Source organism: Excalfactoria chinensis, chromosome 3 (genome assembly GCF_039878825.1).
Source record: "Excalfactoria chinensis isolate bCotChi1 chromosome 3, bCotChi1.hap2, whole genome shotgun sequence".
NCBI classification, from domain to species: Eukaryota; Metazoa; Chordata; class Aves; order Galliformes; family Phasianidae; genus Excalfactoria; species Excalfactoria chinensis.
In genome coordinates, this window is record NC_092827.1 from 90,793,505 (window position 1) to 90,818,239 (window position 24,735).

At 47.3% G+C, this 24,735-nt stretch overlaps 3 protein-coding genes across 5 annotated transcripts; all 3 read left to right on the forward strand.

Moving 5' to 3' along the window:
- Positions 1–4,322: 4,322 nt before the first annotated feature.
- On the forward strand, positions 4,323–5,158 carry PET117 (PET117 cytochrome c oxidase chaperone). The gene is made up of 2 exons (XM_072332891.1): positions 4,323–4,502; positions 5,009–5,158. The coding sequence occupies exons 1-2, from the start codon at positions 4,407–4,409 to the stop codon at positions 5,156–5,158; spliced, it is 246 nt and encodes an 81-aa protein (XP_072188992.1). The 5' UTR covers positions 4,323–4,406.
- A 274-nt stretch (positions 5,159–5,432) lies between these two features.
- Positions 5,433–21,579, forward strand: KAT14 (lysine acetyltransferase 14). 3 transcript variants are annotated; one of them, XM_072332886.1, is made up of 10 exons: positions 5,433–5,688; positions 7,476–7,594; positions 10,230–10,351; positions 11,896–12,077; positions 12,538–12,957; positions 13,865–14,433; positions 14,954–15,090; positions 15,591–15,766; positions 18,902–19,092; positions 21,406–21,579. In XM_072332886.1, the coding sequence occupies exons 1-10, from the start codon at positions 5,433–5,435 to the stop codon at positions 21,577–21,579; spliced, it is 2,346 nt and encodes a 781-aa protein (XP_072188987.1). The 3 variants fall into 3 exon arrangements, with proteins under 3 accessions (XP_072188987.1, XP_072188989.1, XP_072188990.1); XM_072332888.1 differs by having other exon boundaries at positions 12,541–12,957; XM_072332889.1 differs by having other exon boundaries at positions 12,811–12,957.
- Positions 21,580–23,247: 1,668 nt separating this feature from the next.
- On the forward strand, positions 23,248–24,607 carry LOC140250266 (baculoviral IAP repeat-containing protein 5-like). Its single transcript, XM_072332890.1, has 4 exons — positions 23,248–23,389; positions 23,471–23,580; positions 23,668–23,785; positions 23,969–24,607. The coding sequence occupies exons 1-4, from the start codon at positions 23,273–23,275 to the stop codon at positions 24,050–24,052; spliced, it is 429 nt and encodes a 142-aa protein (XP_072188991.1). The 5' UTR covers positions 23,248–23,272; the 3' UTR covers positions 24,053–24,607.
- The last annotated feature ends 128 nt before the right edge of the window (positions 24,608–24,735 follow it).

The window sequence follows — 24,735 nt, forward strand, 5'->3', positions numbered from 1 at the left end:
GGCCCCAGCTGCCGCTCCCGGCGGGGCTGCTCTCAGCCAGGGCTCAGGGGAACCGCGGGCACCTCTGTCCCCTCCCCCTAGCCTCCCGCTTAGGCCAGTCTGTGGGGGTGGCCCCAAACAGCCCCAGCGGCCATCCCCGTCCTCAGGGAACCACGGAGCTGGGGGTGCCTCAGGTGGAGACGGGCTCTTTTTCCAGCAGGGCCACCTTTGTCATGCAAGCTTTGGGGTGATTTCTTGCAGGATTACTTTGCCAGCGTTTTCCTTTCTTCCTTGTTGTGCCTTTCTGCACAAGGGGTTTTGATCCCCAACGCCTTTGACGGTGTTTACCAGACCAAAAATAAGAAACAGATATAAAATAAAAACAGCTTCCCTGCCCACAGCAGCCTCCCAGCAGCGCTGCCTGCCTCGCTCCGTCTGCGGACAAGGGTCTGTGAAATTGCCACCAATATAAATATAAAGTGCTGTTTTCACATCCTCCTCCTGTCGCCTCGCTGCTAGACTTTGGCCTCGACCTGTGTTTCACCCGCCCTTCCCCGCACCACCAGGAGCCGGGGGGAGCTCCCTATCCAGGCGCCTGCTCCAGCGCCCCAAAGCCCCCCAGCACTGCCATCAGCGGGGTATGGAGCAGAGGAGCCATGCCCTGGGCAATGCAGGGAGACAGGGCGGCCCAGCCCGTGCTGCAGGTTACCTGGAGCGCAGCAGGGCTCGCTGGCCAACTTATAACTGAGCACAGGTAGCTGTAAATCCAGCAGCGCTCGCAGCGGCACCTGCCCTGCCCTGCCTGCCCTCCTCACCAAGGAGGAAGAGCGCAGGCAAATTAAAACCAGAAGTAACTGTTTTACAGAGAGCCCTGCGAAGGGAAGGGGAGGTTTGGAAGAGCGCTGCTTCCTGCTGCTCTCGAGAGAGTAGGCGGCTTTCCACATGGGTGTTCTCTCTTTTTTTTCCCTCATCGTTTAGATCTTAGCGGCGTCAGACTGGGGGATGAGCAGCCCAACCCATCCGTGCTGCTGTGGGAGGGCAGGAACCCCCTCATGGACACTCTGGTAGCATTCACTTCATTGGTGCCTGGCAGAAAGTAAAAGCAGCCCCCCACGTTACACACATGTTCACCTGTTTGGAGAGGGAGCTCAGCCAGCCAGAATAACACACAGTTTCATTCATTCAAATTGCTCGTGGAGTCTGCATGCGGAGAAGCCCTCGGCTGCCCTCCCTCTTATTACAGAGCAGGGACAGGAAGCCCTTAAAATACTGACATCTCTTTTCTCTGTTTTGGAAGGTTTTGCACACTGACAACACAACGCTCCCTGCCCGGCAAATCCTACAGTAACAAGGACTGCCTGGCCAGGTAAGGCTGAGCAATGTCCACATTGCAGCAATTGGGTCTGCAGCTGTTGTGTTGGGGATCATGGCATTTCTTAGGAGGGAATGGAGGGGACCATACTTTGGTTGGGGTCTGAACCTTCTGCCTTCTTTCTGGCTGTTCGGTGGGGCGCTGTGGGTGTGTACAAATGCTGTATAAGGAGGAATGGTTGGCTCCGCAAAGAGGGAATCACGTCTTTGGGGTTTTCACTCGTGTTTTGTGTGCTTGTAGCTGGCTTTGTCCCTTGGTGTGAGAGGTGGAACAGTCCGGGCTGTGCTCAGGCTGCAAATCAAAGCTGGAAATGGATTCAGTTCCTATTTTGTATCCACCCCTGCCACATCTGGTGGGGATTCCCTGCTGCTGCTGACCCGCTAGGTGAGCTGCAAGCGGGCGCCCCGTGGGCTGGATTCCCTGGTGGCTGGGTTGAGGTGACGCAGCCACCCCTTCCCTCCACCCTGCTCTCCTGCTTCGCTGTAACCACGCCTTCACAGCGCAGCAAGAGCTCCTCCACGCCTATCGGAAGGGCTGGGACTGGCAGATGAACGTAGAAACCTTCCTGACACAGAAACTGCAAGGCGGCCTCCTCTGGGAGACTGGCAGACGCCTATGCATGAACAGAGGGGAAGGGAGGGAGTGAATGAGGCACAGAGGTTGCACAAGCTTCGTTTTCTTAGGAAACCGGGATAAAAATGCCCCCTAAGCATTGACTTCATACGCTTATTCAAGATAACTGTAGAGATCTGAGCTGTTTGCCCAGGAGGGAAATGGCCTTTAGCTTTTCACAGCCTCCTTCACATGCGAATAAACTCCTTCCTGGCTGAATTGCAAGCCCTTCTCGGTGGGATGATGCATGCTGCTATGCCCGGGCTAGCAACGGAGGCACAGGAAATAGGACATCAAAGAATAGTAGACACAAGATGCCAGGAACCCTCTATTAGCAAACCAAGGTGTTTATTTGAGGAAACCTTACGTGGAGAGAAACCAGGTGAGCCAGCAAAAAAACAAAAGGCTCTTCTGAGCCAATTTCCCTCAGCACAAGCTCAAGGTCTCATCTCACTCCTGCTCTTGAGCATCAGCAGCGTGGCTTGACTCTTTGCAGTAAGCTAACACCAATGGCACCGCAAGTCCTGTGAGTTGCCACTGCAATGGCTCGTGGGTGGTTAAGGTTGTATTTGTTGTGGGTAACCCCGAAATCTCCTTTTTCCCCTTTGTGCTAAACTCCAGCTGAAAGGCTTCCACAACAGTATCACCGCAGGGCACACCAGCCTCCCTCCCTCCCTTCCATGCCGTTCCTGCTCTCCATCCCTGCACCATGCCTCTGGCTGCATGCACACTGCCTGCCCACACCATCCAGCTGGAGAGCAGCTTCATACAAAAAGAAAGGGGGACTTGTCCACACGGTCACTGTGGGGTTTTAAGACAGACCTAGATGACCCATAGCTTGGTTTTCTATCAGGTCACCTCCTCAATGAGTTTCTTCTGAGCATGGAAAGCCAAAAACCATCCGGAATGGTGGACCACAGCAGATTGAACTTGGGAAGGTGAGCAGTGCAGCAACGCTTGGCCCTTGGGGGGGGTGGGAGGAAAATGGGAACACCTTGAGCCAGAACTCCCCACTGTGAAACCACAGCCTGAACATTCCCTGTCTGGGGTTTTGGGCCCTGAAATGATTAATGCCAGGCTCACACAGAGGCACTTGGCTCCCAGATGGGCAAGCTGTGCCCTTCCATGGTGCCAAAGGCACCGTGCCTTGGCTCACACCCACTCTACATCTGGCCCAACCCTGTTCTTGGCACCTGCTGGCCTTGGCCGTGCTACAAGCACTTAAGCATGTCTTAATAACAGTAAACATACAAATGTGAGCAAAACTATTATACTAAATTGAAATGCTATCATTTTCACTAATTTTACCTTTCATTTTAATCACATTTGTTCAGCAGACAGATGAAGAAGATTATAACAAGGAAGGACTGGCTTTATGCATTCAGTTTTCCTGTTCTACTCACTGCTGTCAGTCCAAAGGGAAGTTTGCTTGTGCAAGGAAAGTCATCACTGGCTCACGTGCCTCAGTGCACATTACGTGTGCAGGTGTGCAGGTGTGCAGGTGTGCAGGTGTGCAGGTGTGCCTGCGGGCAGACCTCTGGGATATGCACACTGTCCGAGTGGGGCTGCTGGGCCTCACAGAGGGTGTCAGTCCCACTGCCCGTGTCACTGTTAAAGATGCTGAAGAGCACAGGTCCTATGACAGACCCCTGGGGGCACACCACTCACCACCAGCCTCTACCTGGACATACAGCCATTGACCACAACCCTCCATCTGTGATCGTAGAATCATGAGACAACAAAGCTCCAACCATCCAGCTCCCAACAATGCTGCCCACTGGGCCATGTCCCTCAGTACAACATCTACCCTTCTTCAAACACCTCCAGGGATGGTGACTCCATCCGCCACCTCTCTGGGCAGCCTGTGCCAATGCCTCACCGCTCACGTTTCCTAGTATCCAACCTGAACTCCCCCTGGTGCAACTTGAGGCCATTCCCTCTCATCCTATTGCTATTACCCGGGAGAAGAAGCCAACCCCCACCTCACCACAGCCTCCATTCGGGCAGTTGTAGGGAGCAATATCATCACCCCGAGTCTCCTCCAGACTGAACAATCCCACTTCCCTCAGCTGCTCTCCATAAGTCTTGTGCTTCAGACCCCTCACAGCTTTATTGCCCTTCTCTGGACACACTCCAGGGCCTCAGTATCTTTCCTGTATGAGATGCCTAGCACAGAACACAAAGCCTCACCAGCGCTGAATACAGCGGTCCGAACACCGCCCGGCTCCCGCTGCCCGCACTACCGCTGATCGCAGTCCGGACGCCATTGCCCTTCTCGGCCTTCCTCTGCTCAGGGCTGCCGGCGGCTGTTCGACGCGCTCTGCGCTCGGCAGGGCGGGGCGCGCTTCCCCCCCTCACGGCGGTCCCGCCTTTCCCCCCGCGTTGGGCCGGCGGTTGTGGCGCGGTCTGTTAACGGCCGCCCGGTCGTGCGTCGTGCCCGGCGATGTCGAGGAGCTCCCAGGCGGTGCTGGTTGTCACCGCGCTCCTTTCCGCCGCCACCATCGCGGCCGTGCACGTCCAGCAGCGGCGGGAGCGTGAGGTGAGCGGGGGCGGGGAGGCGGGCGGGCAGGCAGGCCCGGAGCAGTGCGGTGCCCGCTCGTCTGTTCGCTTATTATTACCGCTGTCAGAGTCGGGCTCGCAGCCCTTTTTGCACCTTCTCGTGTGCTGTAGTCGTTGCTTCGTTTGCAAGCCGCTGGCAGGTGGCTTTGGTTGGGACACCCGAGGCTGCTCCTGTGAGCTTCTCCCCAAATCCACTTCTCACTCGCGGCTTCAAGAGGTGCCTGGAAAAAACCTCCCAGGTACCTTCCCAGTCACCGGCACAGGCTGCCCAGAGGCTGTGGATGCCCCTCCCTGGAGGCGTTCAAGGCCAGGCTGGGTGATGGGGCTGTGAGCAGCCCTGCAAGGCGGACTGGAGCCCAGGTGGGGTTGGTCACGCTCACAATCAAACAGGCTGTGATGAACCCTGTCCCTTGTGCTTTCAGAGGCTGTACAGTGCTGTCCCTTGTGCTTTCAGAGGCTGTACAGTGCTGTCCCTTGTGCTTTCAGAGGCTGTACAGCGGTGTTCTCAGAGATCTGGAGCGACAAAGTCAGAAAAGGGAAAACATTCGCCTGCTGGAAGAGCAGATTGCTTTGACGAAGCGTCTTACAGAAGAGAGAGAGAAGATGCTGGTGGAAAAGGGATCCCAGCAGTCCTAGGTGGGACCTGACTTGTTAGAGGTTTGATTCGAGGCACCTGGGACAATTGCGTTCTAACTACTTCCAAGTATTTCAGTAAACAGGCATCACCTGTGAAAGACTGTTTCTTTCAGACACGTTATATTCCTGTACCAGAAGCCATAGGGCACAGCAGAATATTTCTTCCATCACTAATACTGTGGAGACTTGACACATCCAGTGTGGATGGATGTGTGAATGCAGGGAGGACAGGCTCCTTGTCATGCGAGCACTATCCTGCTGTAGGCCATGAAGGATGGCTAATAACGTCCACATGAGTGGGCTGCTGAGCCGCCACGATGATGAAGCCACGAGGACTTCGACGTCAGAGGGCCTGGAGGAGGGTGAGGTGGAAGGGGAAACCCTTCTGATTGTAGAGTCTGAGGACCAGGCCTCAGTGGATTTATCCCATGACCAGAGCGGAGACTCACTAAACAGTGATGAAGGTGATGTGTCCTGGATGGAGGAGATGTCCTACTACTGCGAGAAGTGCCAGAAGTGGATTCCAGCAAGTAAGAGGGTTGACTTCGCTGTTTCTTGTAGCCTTCATGTGTGATTGGCATCATCAGGGCTGTAATGTATGAGGTGTCTGTGCTGTCCTGTATGTTCTGTTTGACATTTGGTTAGCTCTATCCCAGTGGTGGGGAGAAAATGCTGTTCAGGTGTAGGGCAGAACCTAGCTGCCTTATGCTGCTTGTTCTGTGTGTTGGGCACTTCTATCCATGAGCTGTGCGGGTGTTGTTAGCTGATGTACCTTGCAAGAAGGGGAGCTGTCTGCTCTAATTAGTGCCAAACAAGAGTATGACATCAAAAATGTGCATGCTGTCCTGAGGCCCGTCACTGGCATGCCAAGGGACTTTGGGCAAGTGAGTTGTCCCCTCACTCCTCTCAAATACAAAGCAGCTCTTTCTGCAGAGGTCTGTGGAGGAATGGGGCTTTGTATGTGGAGCCACTTTTATTTATTTTTTAATTGTTTTTTCCCTAGCTAGCTTGCTGCATCTGTGCAGCATATGGATAAATCTCGGCACTAATGGTTTTCTGATAATGTGAGTTTAATTTAGCTTTTGCAGAAGCGTGTCCAACCTGTAGTAGCTAGCACTGGGGGGTGCTTGGAGCAAGCTAGATAACTTGATCCCTTTGCTGTTGCTGCTTGACATAAGATGTATGCTGTTAGCTAAATAACAGGATTTACTTTTGAAATTCTGGACAACTGGATCTATTATTAGATCCAAAACCTGAGTATTGCTAAGGACTGCTTTTTGTTGTTGTTTTGTTATCTATTTGCTGGTGTGTTTTTATTTCTGTGTTTAGAATCGTGGAACTCTTCAGGTGACGTCTGCTTTGCAGCTGCATCGGGGCTGCCCTCATTGCCATCCTAAAACTCCCCACAAGTCTAGTGTAGCAATCTCGCAAGGCATTGTGTGAGCATTGCTAATGATGCGGTGGAGCCAGCATAGTACTGTTAAAATGATGCTGTGCTGACAGTGGGACATATTAGCTTAAAATGTGTTAATAATAGATAACAATAAAAAGGAACAGAGTTAAAGGTAGTGTGAGATCTCGGGCACTCAATTTAACACTCAGTTTGTTCTGTTGTACAAAGATGTTCCTCTCTGTTGTTGCTGTGGATCAAATACAAAGAGCAGTAACGAAAGAGATGGAACGTTTTTAAAGGGAGACCTTTCCTGTGTATTTTCAGGAATGCTGTAATCCTGTTTTCCTCTCTTCTGATTTTGCTTTGTACTTTTTCATATCTCTTTCATCCCTGTTGAGTTTAGGGGTCCTGATATATATCTTTTTTCCCATTCTCTGCTGCAGAAACAGAATTAGAACCTTTAACTTTGGATGCGTGGTGTTTTATTGTTGGCTCGACCTCAGCAGATCACATTTAGGCAAAGTTTTTGCAGGGTTAGCTGTTCTTGTTATTGTTGTGTGTTTTAAGTTGAGTGGAAAGTGGTTATTTATTGCAGTATATAGATTATTCTTGGGAAGCAAAAACTAATGAAAAGATGTGGAGGAAATGAGGAAATCCTTTGGCTGTTTTCAGCTGCTAAGTAGAATGAGACTTTCTAATGCCTGTGCTTTTTGATAGTCACTGCTGACTGCTGCAACTGTGAAATGAATCCATACCTTACATTACAGCTCGTGCCAGCACTTCTTGGGAACTGCTTGGGTCTTCAGGCTCCAGAAAGAGGCAAAAGTGTTTTTCTGCCTGATGTTGTAGGGAATCCAAATCTTCTTTGCAACTTTCCTTCACATGAAAGGACTGAAAGTTTGATCTTTTGTCTATTGGTTTTAGGTCAACTGAGAGAACAGCTCAGCTACCTCAAAGGAGATAACTTTTTCAGATTTACTTGCTCTGATTGCTCAGAAGATGGGAAAGAACAATTTGAACGGCTGAGATTAACTTGGCAACAAGTAAGTACGATGTCTGTGTCTGGAGAACGACCACAGCACTTTATAGAATTGTTGTTTGTTATGCATTCATTACCTAGAAAAGGAGGATTGGGTATAGATGACAAACATGAGTGAACTTCAGAAATTAATTAGTAGAGGATTGCCTGCAGATTAGAACTTGAGTATTTGGCAAGTAAGTGGCAAGGTAATCACACAAACCACATTCCTCTCCTTTTTTCCCCTCCTCATTCATGTTGCTTATGAATTGCATGGCTTCAGGCAAGTGTGGAAAAGCAAAATGCAATTTGGCTTCTAGGCATGAACAGTTTTTTGTATATACGAGTGAATGTAAAACTAGTGAGGTGGCAGCACACAAACAGGAAGCTTGCCAGTTCCCTGAATGCAAAGCTCTAACTTGGCTGCTTGCTTACTAACAGTAGTTCTGGAAGTTCAGTCACTTACACACCTGTGTGATCAAAATATCCTGCATTATACAGCAGCCACTGTGCGGGTAGAGTGATGTGTGTGTTGCTCCCAGTAGGGTGCAGGTTTACTTTGAGGGGCAAGCAGGAAGTGCCAGTTGCTTTTGCATAAATGGATTTGGTCAAGCAGTAGCTTGCTTTAAGTGCTTCCAGATGGCAAGCACTGGGAGATATGTACAAGACATCTTTTTGCACTTTGTAACAGAAGTAGCGTGCTGTCATGTAACAGATCATTTCAAACATCAGTTGTAATTTCTGCAGTCCTTCCTGCTTGTGCCCTGTGTAGGGCTGCAGGGTTAAACAGTTAGTCTTGCCACCTGTGGCTGGCAAGATTACAGACCCAGAGAGCAAAGTCAGTAGCATTGTGCTCTGCCTTCTTCAGTAGAATGGGAGTGGTATGGTAAAGGGAAAGATGGAGTCAGAAATGGTGAAGAGGAAAGTTTCCCTAGGCTTCAAGCAGATGCTGCTCCTTTGGGGTACGCTAAATTGAGGGAAGTGATCAAATCTGTCTGAAGTATGGAATTGATTCCACATAATTAACAGTTGGTCATCTGGGATTTACTCACAAAGAGATGTGGTTCTTTCCAAACCTTTCCAATAGTTGGTTGGACTGAATTAGGCTGTGAAGCATGTAGAAGTGCTGTAATGGATTTTTTTTTAATGAAGATCACTTCTAGAGCATCATTTTCAGGCCAGTAACGAGTGGTGTCCCCCAGGGGACAGTAGTCTGTCTTGGGACTGGTGCTCTTCAGCATCAGTGACATTGTTGATGGGATTGACTGCACCCTCAGCAACTTTGCTGCCAACACCAAGCTGAGCAGTGCAGTTGATGAAGTGGAAGAAGGGATTCCACACAGAGGGACCTTGATAAACTCAAGAGACGGGCCCTTGTGAACCTAAAGAGGTTCAACAAAGCAAAGTACAAGGTGTTGCTCTTGGGTCGAGGTAATCCCAGATATGTATACAAACTGGGAGAGGAACTCCTTGAGAGCAGCCCTGCTGAGAAGGATTTAGGAGTCCTGATAGATGAAAAACTGAACATGAGCAGTGTGCTCTTGCAGCCTGGGAGGCTCCATTGGAAAAGGGATGGCAAGCAGGGATAGGGAGGCAATTGTCCCCTTCTATTCTGCCCTTGTGAGGCCTCATCTGGAGTACTGCATCCAGTCTGTAGCCCCCAACACAGGAAAGAAGTCCAGCTTCTGGATAGGGTCCAGAGGAGAAGCTACAAAGATGCTCAGAGAGCTGGAGCACCTCACCTATGGAGACAGGCTGAAGGAACTGAACTCATTCAACCCGGAGAAGAGAAAGCTGAGGAGAGACCTCACTGTGGCCTTCCAGTATTTAAAGGGAGTTTCTAAATGTGATGGAAATCAACTTTACGTGGGTAGATAGTGATAGGAAAGGGGGAAGTGGTTTTAAACTAAAGGAGGGAAGGTTTAGGTTAGGTGTTGAGGGAAGTTTTTTTCTGAGAGTTTGCTGAGGTGCTGGAACAGGCTGTCCAGAGATGATGTGGATGCCACGTCCCTGGAGTTGGAACCCTGGGCAAGTACTTGATCTAGTACTTGATTTAGCAGCTGGCAGCCCTGCTGGTGGCAGGGTGCTTGAAACTTGGAGATCCTTGGAGTCCCTTCCAAGCCTTTCTGTGATTTGGAGACAAACGTCATTACCGCATACCAAGAAATATTAGTAGATGACATGTGATGTCTACATAGTTTAACCTGCGTTCAGTTTGGTATGCAATAGTAAATATCTGGGAAGAGACTGCTGTGTTTCTGATGAATAAGGTAGTGGGATTGCTTGTCACAGTTCTTTTTGTCTTTCTCAAAAGACCGTTCATACTTCCACGCTGCATTCAGGTCCCAGTTGCGATATGATCAATTTTTCCCACTCTGCAGAAGTTTGTGTTTCTTCATAAACCTGCATAATTAGGCAGCTTTTATTCTCCGAGGGTGGTGAAATCTCGGTGGGGGGGAAAGGACAGAAGAATGTTCACCTAACAATAGAGAGATGAGAAAAGGCAGCATGAAAGAAAAAGATTGCAGAAGTTGCTTAAGAGGTGTTGCAAAACTAATATATTTATGAGGCTTCTAAGATGTGTGTGTGCATAGCATCATAAGGCAGCTCACCAGGAGAAGCAGAAAAGGTGCACTGGTTTCCACTGCTTTCTGTTCCAGGTTGTCATGCTGGCAATGTACAATTTGTCTCTGGAAGGAACTGGCCGTCAGGGGTACTTCAGATGGAAAGAAGATATCTGTGCTTTTATTGAGAAACACTGGACTTTCTTATTAGGAAACAGGTAAAGACATGCTGTGTCCTGGTGAGCTGAATGAATTAAAACTAGTGTACAGGTGGGCAACGTGAGTCCTGGTTAGTTAGGGATGTCTCTGTTGGGTCTAGCTAGCCAGAAAATTAAGTAGTTAGTACTAAGAACCAGAATGTAGGTGTGAGGGGTAATCCTGAGAAAGAATGAGCATTTTTCAATGTGAGGGGGGAAAAAAAAAGCAAATAAAAAATGTAGTGATGTAGCTGCATATGTTTTGGATGTGTTTCTTACCTTTATTTTGATACTGTATGAACACACAGAGCTTTTCAGTCTGACTGAATTTTCACAGTGGATGGGCTAATCCTGATATCATCTACCTGGACTTTAGAACTTCAGCACAGTACCTTGTTCCTCAGCTCCAAAGCTTGTATGGTCAAGTGCAAGACAAAGGGAAACTGGGCTTTGTCTTTTAGCTTGTTTTGGACCTTAATAAAATAGCTCTTACTTAGTAGGTATTGCACAGTATGGTGAATTCTTTCACAGCCCGTGTGTACTGAGGAGGGAGCTGTTAGATAAGAACCCTTCTCATAGTGTCTTGTGCCTTGCACAGGTGAATGTTGTGTTAGTTTCTAAGCATACTGTCACTGTCAAAACCAAATGTCACTGTTAATGCATGTGCTATGGAAGCAGGAACGGAAGCAATCGGGCCTATGGAGTTGTGTATTTATTGGTTTCACAGACTTCCTCCTGGCTCCAAGGATTTCTCTGTTGTGAGATCTGGTCTTTCTCCCTGCCCAGATTTGCTGCTTGGCTTTGCTTTCATTGCATGCCTGTGCCTCCTTGCTCTGTACCCAGCAGTGTTATTCCCCTCTGGAAGCCAACAGGACCCTGACAGGAGGGCAGCTGATGTCCCGTTGTCCCTGGCTCAGGGAGCCTTGCCTTCCAGTGTTTGCAGCTGTCTCTTGAGACTTGCCTTATGGGTGGGGTAGTCCCTGCTCTGGTTGATTTCAGATGAAGTGATTACTGACTTGAATCTGTTGGTTCCCTCCTTTCCTGGACTAGCCACTGCTGGAGCAGGGACAGCTAAACCATATATGTAACAGTTCAGGAACTGCTGTGGTGTTCATGCTTGCTAGATTTAATCACTCCAGACTCTGAACTGGGACATTTGATGTTGATCTCTCAGATTTAAAGAGCATCGCAGGGGTGCTAGTGGCAGAATTAGCCTGTCCTCTGTCAGCTTAGTGTATTACAACTCATTGCCAAAAGAAGAAAATTAACATCTCACCATGCTCTATTTGTGTGGTGTTTATGGAACATAGGTATGCAGCATTTTGTATGTCAGAGCCCATTGATACATTGTAGGTTGTCCTTTAGAACAGTTCTCTGTTTGAGAAGAAATTCTTTAATCCTTTACCTCCTGGAGGACTGGAATTTAGGGAGTAGATAATCCCTCTGTGTCAGTCAGTGCCTGAAGCTCTCTGCCCTTACCATCTCTGAGAAGTGGGGAAGCTTTGGGGTGAAGGCACTGCTGGTGAGTAGGGACCTAATACTTGTTTTCACACCTCCTGCTGTAGGAAAAAGACCTCAACATGGTGGAGCACAGTTGCTGGCTGTCTCTCTGTGGGGAGCCCCTTGTATTTCCGCTCAGGAGCCCAGGAGTTCGGAGAACCAGGATGGTGGAAACTGGTTCATAATAAACCCCCAACAATGAAACCTGAAGGAGAAAAGCTATCTGCATCAGCGCTAAAGGCAAAAGGTAACTGTTTCCCAGATGGGGTGTCTGGAAAACACAACAAAAGTTTGCTTAAAAGAAAAGCCTTTTATATTGTGTTTCCTTTTTGCATCGCACTAACTGATTTAAAGGCTTTTGAGATCTGTACGGTCTTTTTTGGTGGTTTTTTTTTACTTTCTTTGGAAGTGAAATCTGTGATTCTTCTGTTCTTCTTTACCCTAGGGAGTGTTTTATTTTGTTTTCATTTTGTCCACACTGAATGCGAATTCCCTTCAGCGTAGAGCAGCAAGAACAGGGTTGAAGCGATGTCATAGTGGTGCATAGGCTTTGCTACATGCCTTGAAGTAAATTTCTTGTATATATTGAAAATAATATAAAATATACTTCTTAAATTTCAAGGCAGTGTGTTCTTATCACCATATAGTACGTATACAGTGATTGCAGGAGCTGAGTGTATGTTAGAATAAGCAAGCTACTTCTTTAGCAGCTTCAAAGCCACCTCTGGATCCCATCATTACTGTAGAAGGTCTCAGGAAACGGGTAAGCCGCAATCCAGTCGAATCGGCTATGGAGCTGAAGGAGAAGAGGTCTCGCACTCAGGAAGCCAAGGATATTCGGAGAGCCCAGAAGGAGGCAGCTGGCTTCCTGGATCGTAGTACTTCTTCCACTCCTGTTAAATTCTCCAGTCGAGGCCGTCGTCCCGATATTGTCCTTGAGAAAGGAGAGGTGATTGACTTTTCTTCTTTGAGCTCTTCAGATCGCACTCCTCTGACAAGCCCTTCTCCTTCCCCATCTCTGGACTTCTCTGCTCCCGGCACGCCAGCCTCCCATTCAGCCACTCCTAGCCTTCTCTCAGAAGCAGATCTCATCCCTGATGTCATGCCACCACAGGCCCTGTTTCATGGTAAGAGTTGCTATGTTTTTAATAATACGCTGCACATAGTTGTTGACGAGACATTAAAAAAAAGGAACTCTCAAAGAACGGCAGGAGTTTTTCAAGTTAAGATGGTTGCAGAGTAGTGATGCATAGTGAATGCTGGCAGTTCCTTGGGGAGTCAGACCTCGTTCTGATCTAGAAGATAGAGAGTAAATCACTTATTATTGGAAGGAAAGTAGTCATAGAATCATGGGGTCACCAAGCTTGGAAGAGACCTCCAAGATTATCTAGTCCAACCGTCCACTTAACTACCAATATTTCCCCACTAAACATGTCCATTAGCATAACACTGAAACAATTCTGGAATGCCTCCAAGGACTGTGACCCCACCACCTCCCTGGGCAGCCTGTTCTAGTGCTTGACCACTCCTTTGGAGAAGAAATTTTTCCTTTTATCCAACCTCAGCCTCCCCTGGTGCAACTTCAAATGATTCCCTCATGACTCATTGAACTGTGTTCTGCAGAGCAGCAAACACTGTTCTTCTGTGACTCGTAATTGTTACTTCACTTTAAACAGAGCTTCTCCAGGGTATGCTACCTAAAGGTAGAGCTCATCAGCTTGACCGTTTGATCCCCAGTGTTCAGGAATTCTCAGCAATTTAATATTTGAACTTTACAGCTCAGTGTGTGATGTTTTTGGATGCCAAACTGCAAGATAGATACCTTAGAAGGATCGATTCTTTGCCCCGAAATTGGGCTCCTTAATGTATCCTCTGCCTCAAATCTGGAGGCCTAGAAGTATACAGAAAATGGAGTCTGTTGGGTAACCCACAGTATTTTTCCTTAGCAGAAATATTCTGCAAGAGCCCCCTTTGCAGTGGGACTTGTATGCTTACATTTTTTTTTCCCCTGGATTTTTTTGGTGTTTTGAGCAGATGATGAGGAGATGGAAGGAGATGGAGTCATAGACCCAGGAATAGAGTATGTGCCCCCCCCAAGTGGGACTACTGGTGCTGGGACCATGATGGCAAGTAGAAAAAAGGTGAAGACGGCTGAGCAGATCAAGCAAGAAGTGGAGAGTGAAGAAGAGAAAACAGAAAGGATGGAAGGTGACAGTGAAGATCCTGAAGAATCAAATGCATCTCTGCAGTTGAGGGGACGAGACAAGAGGAAACCACAGCTGGAGAAGGATACCAAACCCAGAGCTCCCAAGCATACTTCTGTTAGTATCTATGAGGAGAAGCTGCTGCTGAAGAGGCTGGAAGCCTGTCCCAATGCCTTGAGCATGACCCCAGAGGCCCGGAGACTGAGGCGCAAGCTGATAGTCAGGCAAGCCAAGCGGGAAAGAGGGCTGCCGCTTTTTGACTTGGACCAGGTCGTGAATGCTGCACTGCTCTTGGTTGATGGGATTTATGGAGCCAAAGAAGGTGTTTCCAGGTCCCCAGTAGGGCAAGCGACCTACAGAACTACTAGTCAGGACTTCAGGATCTTGGACAGATACCAAGTGAGTGCCGTTAAATCTAAGTGGTTCTTTGACTCTGGTTGTTTTAGAGTTTTTGCTGCATCACCTTTAGTGTATCTGGCCTGGGAAGTTGAAAGGATTGTGTGAACAAGGCTTACTGTGACTTACAGTGTACCCACTGGATATTTCACAAGGTCCATATTTTTTTTCCTCAGGAAATGCTCAGTCAGCACAACTGTCTGTCAATATAAGTACTACAGATTTTTATGTATTTGTATTCCAGCCCTGCCCCAAAAACCGTGGTGGTACTCAACTATTCCTTCATGCCATGTAGGAAAGAGTTTACATGGTGTGGTTTGCTGAGCAGTAAGTGTAGCTCATAGTTATGGCTGCTGAATCTGTTGAGTGTGTTGCGGTCCTCTGAGGTGAGACAGTTATCCTGGGATCCAGATCATCCTGCCGTAATGAAAGGCCTTTTTCGTTATGTTATTGTGATTCCATTTTGTTAAGTTATTGACTAGTTTTCCTGAAGTATTATGGTTTTTTTTTTTTGTATGTGCAGACAGTGCTGCCTGCCATGAAGGGATATCGACAGCAGACAACAAAGTTTCTGTATCGACTGGTGGGCTCAGAAGACCTGCTGCCAGACCACAGCATTGTCAGTCCTTACACATCCCGTGTCCTGAAACCATACATCAGGTACAGGTGGTCAGAGGTGGAATTTGCTCTTCACTTGGGAAACAGCAGCTCACCTTTCGCGGCCTCTGAGCAAGGAGTGTTCATGTGGGAAATGGTGCTTTTCATCTGGGCAGCTGTCTTCCCCTGTTCCTGCTCTACAACTCAGACACTGTTTAGCTGAATAGTTAAACTGGCATTAGAAAGGGGAATCTCCAAGAGAATGGGGGGTAGAGCAGAGGAGGAATCAAGTGGTCCTTTGATACAAGATGTACCTGCTCTTGGGTCAGACCCATAATATCCTTTGTGCGGACGTAAAGACTGGCTGTCTTGATGTGCTGTGGATCCAAGTGCTCTGACCTGTAACACAGCCGTGTTTTTGCTGAGCATTATGCTGTGTTCCCACACGAATGGAAGATTGTTCTTTTGTTCCAAGTTGAGCATGTTAGAAAAAGTATTCTATGGGCTGCAGTGACATTGTTCTTCACTTGCCTTCTGTGTTTGCTTTTCATGTTAATTGGCAGGCGTGATTATGAGACAAAGCCCCCCAAACTCAGGCTGCTGGCAGAAATCTGGGCGTATCCACACAGAAATGATCTCAACTGGAAGGCTGAGCCAGAAGCGCCCATTGATTACTGCTACGTTCGCCCTAATCACATCCCTACAATAAACTCCATGTGCCACGAATTCTTTTGGCCTGGTAAGATTCCTTCGATGCTTGGTTTTCTAAGAAGGAAGTGGTTTTGTTCAGGAAAAAAAAGCATTCTGGGGCCAAACTTTGCTTCATTTGGTGTCTGGCTCAGTTCTTAGAAAACCATTGTCTGATGTCATAGGAATGTGGTTGAGATGGAGACATGGGTTTGGTGTCTTTGTCTTTTGAGATCACTTAGACCTGGGCAATTAGGCCCTAATTAGCATAGCACTTAAAGAAATAGGTCATTCTGAGTAATACCGTTGATGCCAGTAGAAATAGTCAGTTACTAAAATTAAGGAACAAGTTGAACCTTTTGCTGAATCCACGTGGAGGTTTGGGAGTGGGCAGAGTGTAAACAATTTTATACCATAGATCTAACGGTCATTGGAGTGAAATCTAGGAATCATGCTAACTACTGCAGGCTTCAGCGTGGTGTTCTTTATTTCTTCAAGGCTTGGTATTTGCAATGTATGAGAGAGTTTGAATATAGATTTTTATGCATCATCTCTTTAATTGTAAGATCCCTGGGGCAGTGAATGCCACCTATAAAGGGTGCATGGGACTGGGGGCAACAGTTAGACTGTGGCCTCTGATTCTTATGAAATAACAGAAGCGAAGCTTCTGATTAGGAGTCAACACTGCAGGCTAATTTAGAAAAGCCCAGTGTAAGCAGTCCACGCCTTTATTCCAAATAACTGTTTGCTTTATACTTTGATTTGCAGATAGTGATTCAGTGTTGCTTGTAGTTCAGCTGTGCTCATAAGCTACAGTCAGGATCAGAGCTCTTTGTGCTACTTATTGTCCAAATTGTATGGTCCAAGGGAAGATGGCTTGTAAAAGGCAAGATATGCCAGGTTGTTTGGGAGCTCATAAAATACTGCAGTCCTGACAGAGACAGAACCCCTTTGTCATAGTCTATCCTCTTGATAATGCATTTGAAGTTCTGGCCAAGTTGGGTTGCGCATTCATCAAGCTTTTCAGGACTCACCTTGTTTTGTTTAACATAAGGAACGTGGGTGTGTTCCACCCTACTAGGGACTGTGCATCATTCAGTCAGAAAGCTGACACTCCCATCAGTCTCCAAACAGCAATCAAAATCATTTCCATGGTGTAAGTTTTCTGAGGTTGGGGTTATAAGATTATTGCACCTTGATCTATTTTAGTAGACTAATGAGGTGCCTGTGTGGGCACCAGAGGTTTAGATTTACGCTGGACCGGTGTAGCTGCTGATGAACTGGGGGGGTGGGATGCACAGTTGGAAGGGTTTCATAGCAGTAATGTTCAGAGAAATAGAATCATTTAGATTGGGTAAGACTTTATAAGATTCCACAAGTCTGTCTGCCAACCTGACCTATCAAATGTGCTATCATTAAGCTGTATTTAGTGCACTTAAGTGCACTCAGTGTGTTGTAGTAGTTACACTGTCTTGCTGGCTGAGTTCTAGGTCCATAGGCACTTCATCAGGCGCAGGAAGTCCAAACCTTAGTTCTTACACATCTCCAAATCCTTCCTGTCAAAGCTTTTCTTCAAGACAGAAAAAAGCTAGTGGGTAGTTACCCCAAATGAGCTGAGGTGAAGCAAGATTCCTCCCTCTTGTCCCACATGGTATCTTGTGCCTTCATGCCTTAATGGGAAACATCTCCTGAGCAGACAAGTGGTAAAACTGTACTGAGCTAAGCGTCTTCCTACAGGAGTAACTGCACGTTGAGGGGACGACACCGCTTCATCACTACCAGAGCTGCTCAGGGCAGTGTAGTGTTCCTGTACAGACATGCTCTGAGGCACTTCACAGTCAATTGCAGCCTTGAGATAATAAACTAATAAATGCTGCTCCCTATTGCCAATCAGTTCCTCCCACGTCTTACTCCACCCATTTTACTCTCGAGCAAGAAAATAATTCACCCACTTTTATAAGCCTAATGGTTTCTGAAGTCTCACATCTCGTTATGAGTGATAAACATTACTGGAAAACATACTCTGTTTTGTTACCCCGTGTTCCAGGTATTTCTGAGATTGCCAATTTGAGGTTGAAATAGCCAGTATGATTCTGTGCCTCGTGTAGGGCCTGTCTATGCAGACAAGTTACCAAGCAGTCTTCTGTGCTGTAAGCACAGCTTGGCCCTTGCTTTGTAGGTGCTCTCAGGCTGCACCAGCAATGTGGTTAGGTAAAGTTAGACACTCCACTCACAAGCCACTGACTTCAGGTGTTTCTGTCCAGCCTCTGACTCAAAGAAGCACCACTGCCAGAGAGGCAGTTTCAGACACCAGCCTGGATAATTTGCATGCTAAAAGTAAATGTTTTCATTGTGTTGAAAGCTGTGGTCAGCTTCACAAACAGCTGAGTACAGATAATGGAGCAAGCAGTAGGAGGTGAAGGCCGGATGGAGAAGAGACGGTAATTGTAGGTGGATAATGCTACCAAACATGAAACCCAGTTTCAGGTTTGCTGTGTCTGGAGAGAGTTTGCAGGAGGAAGAGGATGGAGTAGCTGACGCACTCTGTACTGTTCCCCTTTGCTTGCAGTCAGGTTCTTTGGCATTTGCAGGTTGCAGTAATAACGGTGTATGTCTGCCTGGTGCTGACAGGGTGCAGGCAGGTGAAGAAGTAAGCTCTTATCCTTCAACGTTACTGTGGCCCCAAGAGCTGTAGGCAAAGGGGGTCCCAGATTTACTGGAACCTTATCCTGAAAATATTTGCATATCCAAGTATCTTAATCCATGTGCGTGTTTAGAACTGGATTCAACAGGCTGCTGATATGGCTCAGAATGCAAAGTAAGGAAAGGCTGAGTGCTGAGTTAGTTATTACATTTTGAAGTATTTTTTTAAACCATTCTTTTTTTGATTTTGAGTTTTATTTTAGGCTAATTTGGTTTTAGTTTCTTTCTTCAGGACAGCTAATCAGGTTTTTCCCCTTTGTGCATGCTAACTCTGCTGTATCTATTGTCATCAGTGGCAAAAGTCTCATCTTGTTTAAGTGTTTGGTTGAAACATCTGTTGGTCACAGGGCTTAGAAATGGATAAGAGGAAGAACTCAAGTACCAGGGCTTTAAAATGTGAATTTCCATGCAAGTGTGACGGTGTAGCCCTGCTTTCCATTTGGTTTGTAGTGCTTCCAACTGTTGTTTGTTCCTTTTTTCATAGGAATTGATTTGTCAGAATGCCTGCAGTATCCTGACTTCAGTGTTGTTGTCCTTTACAAGAAAGTTATCATTGCCTTTGGCTTTATGGTGCCAGACGTGAAATACAACGAAGCTTACATCTCTTTTCTGTTTGTTCACCCTGAGTGGAGGAGAGCAGGAATTGCAACCTTCATGATTTATCATCTTATCCAGGTAATAAAAACAATTCCCTTCTTCCTGCTGTGTGCGTGTGCACGTGATCAGGAGCAGGTAGCGTTGTATTCCTCCTTTCTGTCTCTTCCCCCTTGCACTTTCTTTGCTCACATAGCTGCACAGATTTGCCAGCATGTGGGAACATTGTGGGAACAATTATGCTTGAAAAGCAGAAACAGAAATGCGATTAGAAGAGTAACTGTGTTGCTCAGGTCCTCAGAATAAGTGAGGTGACGGGGTCTTTCTCTTGGGATTAACTTTGCATTTTCCAGTGGCCGGTAGTTCACATAACAGTAATCCTGTAAATTTGGGAACTGAAGGGGAAAAAATAACAATGCTAATAGTGCAGTTGGAATATATGGCAGTTTTTCTTATCTTATGGCTTATTCCATGGCCAGTGTAGCTGTGTTAAATCACTTAACTGATCCTAATCATTCTCCTTCACTTGTAATATGCTGGATAAAATCCAGCAGAGTTGAAGATAAAGTGTTTGGAACCTCATTCATATTTGTTCAGACCGACTTGTACCAGGCTTTGCTGGACAAGGACACTTGGGAACATTAATCCGTGCTAACGAAAGGAGTTGTGTTAAAGTAGTTAAACTTCATTATACCACTTTTTATAAGGTGTCCTTAATTCCATTTACTTTCTTGAATTGATTTATGTGGAAGCCAGTGTAATTTTGAGTAAGGGTACAGATAGGTGTCCTTATCAGAGCTCAGCTGTACCTCCTCAGGACCCAGTTTTAGCACTCCCTGAGCTCTTTTGGCAGAGCTGCTGATGTGAAACGTTCCTTAACTTGTTTTAGTTGAGATTAGTTGCACTTGCAAAAAACTCATTCTGCAGTGCCCAGCTCTTACTGGTTGTTAGCCTGTGTGAGCATACAGAGCGGTCTATTTTAAAGTCACCCCTTGCCTTTCCTGAGCATCTCCACTTAAATCATTTAACTAAATTGCTGTGAACTGCAGCCAGCTGATGTGAGATGTTAACACCCAATGGGAACAGGCAAGGGAGGTGAGCTGAGGTTTGTAGGGATCCAACAGCTGGACTCTTCTCTTTCCTGGCTGGGATGTATTTGCAAGTCAGCTGTGCAAAATCACCACAAATTTTTTGTAGGGCCCATCATAGGCATTTAACTTAATTCTACTTTCATTGAGACTAGCAAAAAGCTTATCGTGTTGAGGAGAGCCAGGCAGGGCTGAGGCTGATTGGATCATTGTGTATAAGGCTCATGTTAGGTTTATTTTTACATTGCTGCGTATTTGTCAGGGATAGGGAGCTTGGGCTGATATCAGGGGCTGCTCTCTCTGTAGCTCAGGCCACCTTCATACGTTGATTGGGTGGAGGGTAGCACTGTCGTTCTCCGTTGAAGGTAAAGATCAATGTGCTTAGTTTGGGGATGGATTATTGGGAACAGCATAATCTAACAAAAAATGCTTTGAGGCAAATAGTGCTTTGATGAGGGTCTCGCTTTCAGAAATTACCTTGTGTTTCCTGAGTATTTCAGGGTTTTTGGTTTTGTGCTGTTTTTTCTTCCCCTTAAATCCTGGTGAGAGCTTTTCACTTTGAGTGATATGCTGTGTAGGGTTCCTTGAGTGCTGTTACCACTTAAAGTTACCGTATGTTCAGTGTACATAGAATGCTATGAAAGCACTAAAGGAAAGCAGGAAATGTTGTGATATTATTAGTTGATCAGAGAGAAAGGTGCCCGTATAATCTTGGATCTTTGTGGTAACTTCAGCAGTGCCAATTGCTGTCAGAACTGAATTCTCTTGCCTGCTCAGGAGGTGAGTGCCATGCCCTGCAGGGTGGGAGAGGAGCTGGGTGGAATGTAGAGGAATTCCAGTGTGACGGCCCAGAGGTGCACTGGTGTTACAGGTGGTCCCAGAGAGTTCAGCCCTGTTTGCTGATGGGGAGGAGCACAGTGCTTGATCCTTCGGCGTGTTTTGTCTTTTCTTCGGGCTGTTGTCAAGTACTTGAGATTAGTGCAGTACACCGAGATTATTTTTAATTAACAATTACTTAGAAATTGACAATGGAAAGCTTACAAATTAGAATCCAAAGCTTTGATTTCATTGTCAGAGAGTCTCTGTTTCCCAAAATAAAAGGCTTTCAGGAAGAACAGTATTGCCTTCATGTTTCAGCTGTTGCTATGTGTGGTAACGTCTGTGTTGAGGCCTGCGATTTTTCTCACGTTTTCTCTGTGACTTAAATACCAAAGCTGATGAATCTCTTCACCTCTGCATTCCCCCACAGGCTTTCTCATTCTCTTGCTGTGATACTTACTTGGTTTTTTTCCTCCTCCCCTGGCAGACCTGCATGGGCAAAGATGTAACCCTTCACGTCTCTGCAAGCAACCCCGCTATGCTGCTTTACCAAAAATTTGGTTTTAAGACTGAAGAATACATTTTGGATTTTTATGACAAATATTATCCCCTGGACAGCAAGGAGTGCAAGCATGCATTCTTTCTCAGACTACGGCGCTGATCTGGCAGAGCCACTGGGGGATCTGTGAAAAGCCCAGCCTGTTGAGCAAGGTATTACCGTGGCTTTCAGCAGAGGATGCTGGCTGTCACATGAGAGCTGCAACGCACATTTGCCTTTTACGGTAGGACTTCTAATATCAACAGCGCTATGTTTTGTGCTGCAAGTGCAATCCAAGAGGATTGATTCATACTCTCCAAGGGAGAGGCCCAGAAATGCCAACAGAAACATGCTGAAGCCACTGGAAGACTGAGATTCTTATGGAGTTTTCCTGATACTTTGGAGATTGCCACTGGAGGAAAAAACCAACCAAACAAAAAAAGCCACCCAAAACTTGTCATTTCAGAGGAGCCGCGTGGATTTCAAATTTTGAAACCTATCCCAAGTTACAGGGGTTTTGTTAATGTTTTGTTTATGGAAAATGAACACCTAAACTTAAATCATCCACAGTGTTTCTGCGATTTGATTGCTTTGTTAGGAACCACATCTTGAATCCACAAAGGGGAATGCAATATCGGTGGATATAGTCAGGTTCTGATTTCAGGCTCTGCACAGGCCAGAATAGCAATACTGAAGCTGTGTTTTAGGAATAATGAGGTGTGTGTGAACTCGTGTGATCCCAAGTTAAAAGGCCCAGGGATGTCTTTGTTCTGCTCCTTCCCTGTGGCCTTCTTCACCCTTGTTGACTCTGTGCTCATTGTGAAGTTCTTGTAGCACGCAGTGTTTTGAGTTCAGGAACAAGATGTCAGGTGGGTTTGTAGCTAGGTGAGGTAGGATACAGCAGCTGCCAGATGAGCTCTTTGAGATCTTACAGCCTATCTGCCAGTTGTTGATACTGCAGATCAGCCCTTTGGGCTCACCTCTAACCACAGAGCAAGCCTCACAAGCTCCAGACAGCATCTGTCTCTGCCTGCTGTAGACACTCTGACTAGAAGAAACCAGGAGCAGAAGTCAGTGGTTAAGTTTGAAATGCGGGCTCTGGTTTGTAGAAGCAACCTGCTTGCAGCTTGGAGAGAGCAGAGGTGAGCTGGTTCCAGTATTGCCTTAATGGCCATTTCATGTTGGTAACAGCAGGAAGGTGGATGTGTATTACGCTTTTGTGTAGCCAATGTACATCTTCATCCAATCAAAACCAGTGTTAGTGGGAGGAAATAAGAACCCATCCAAGAATTGTGACCTAACATCCATGCACATTTCAGCCTGCTTTATGACTGTGAGCATTGTCCATGTTACTGGTGTTAGGAATTAGCTGTACTTGGAAAGGAAAAAAATGTCTCTGAATGGAATTAAAGCCCTTCCCTTAAAGAGCCGACCTGTAGTTATCCTGTTTGCTAAGCTGACTTTCTCCGAGATGAAATCTGCAACTACTTCTCGACTGGGCATCCACTTGGAGGCCACATTCCTTCAGGACCTAGCAGGCTCTATCCCTGCCAGCCAGAGCAGGCACAAAAGCTAATCCGTAGAAGAGTAGTTCTGTACCACGTTCTCCAAGGTGGCAGTGAGGAGTTTGAGGACCTTCCGGGATGGACTCGGTAACGGTTACAAGGGCTGGAGATGATCTGCCTGTTCCCCGATGCCGGCTGTGCGCTGCCGCCAGCCTAAGCTGCTCCAGGCGGGGCGGGCTGCATCTCCCAGCAGCCCTCGCGCCGCTCCGTTCCCGCCCTGCCCCTCCAGCCCAACCGCCGCCGTTTGAAAAATGGCGGTGTGTGCTGAGAGGCTGCCCGAAGAATGGCTGGTCTACTTCGCCTCCACCCGCGCCGCCACCTTCCGCAACTGGCCATTCACCGAGGGCTGCGCCTGCACGCCCGAGCGGGTGAGCCTTCCCGGGGGGGGGAGGTGAGGGGAGAGGGCGGCGGGGTCCGGCCGGCGCTGACGGCCTTGGCTGTGCCCACAGATGGCGGCGGCGGGCTTCGTGCACTGCCCCACCGAGAACAGCCCCGACGTGGTGCAGTGCTTCTTCTGCCTCAAGGAGCTGGAGGGCTGGGAGCCCGACGACGACCCGCTGTGAGTGCTGGAACACGGCCGGGCCAGGGAAGGGAGCGGGCGGCAGCTGGAGCCGGTAGGAAGCGTTGGGCGTTGTTTTTTTTTTAGGAAGGAACACATAAAGCACTCCGCGGGCTGCGCTTTTGCCTCCCTTCAGAAAGATCCCTCTAGCCTGACGGTGAAGGAGTTCTTGAAGCTGGATAAAAAGCGGATCAGAAACGTCATTGTACGTACTCCTCGGCAGCGCGGCCTTTTCCTCACCGCCGAGGCTGGAAGAGCTGTTTGCTTTCCGGCCTCGGCTCCCTGCTGCGGCACTGCCCCTGCTTCCAGCCCTCGCCTTATGGGGCCCTGACAGCGGCTGGTGCTCCGTGCAGTGGCAGACAGTAAGGTTTTGGTTTTTTATTTGCAGAAAAAAGCAATTTCTCAGAAGGAGACTGATATCGAAGATGCAGCCAAGGACGTGCAGCATGCCATAGAGAACATGGGCCCTTAGGCTCCTCTGGTCTCTACCAGACCTATGTGCTGTGACACTGCCATGCTGTAACTGTTTCTCGGGACCACTTCTGCAATGGTCATGCCTGTGGGAAGCACAACTGAACTCTTCTTTAGTCATCCGAGTCTGTCCAAGAAGTACCTGGAGTTTGGTGCATCATGGAGGTTGTCAGTAGGGATTCTTCTTCCCGTTACTTGTGTTTTTATTTGTTCTGTTATGTTTTATAAACTCGGTTCTTCCCATTTTGGAAGTGCTGGTAGCTCTGCTTAAGAAACCTGTGAGAGCCAGCAGACGTTTCTGTTTTTGTACTGAATTCTACCAGTACTTATGGATACTTTTAGAAATAAAAAGGATTAAAACTCCAGGGACGTAAGATTGTGGTGCTTAATAATGTCTAGTAACACCAAACTGTGGTGTACTTAGTATCCTTACAAGCTTTTGTGTATCCTTACAAGCTTTTGTTAGAGTTGGCTGTTGTCTCATATAGAAGCATTTGTAAATAAAAGTGGAAGGCAATACAGAAGGCTGAATGCAGTTTTTAGCTCAAAGCAGAAAAATAACAGCATAAAAGCCCAGCTTGCAGTGCTATTGCTCAAGTGTCAGAATGTGTTTGGGAGTGTTCACCGGGTCACCTTGAAACGTCGTGCCTTGTAAGATAAGGTTGGTTATTCACCTTGTACAAG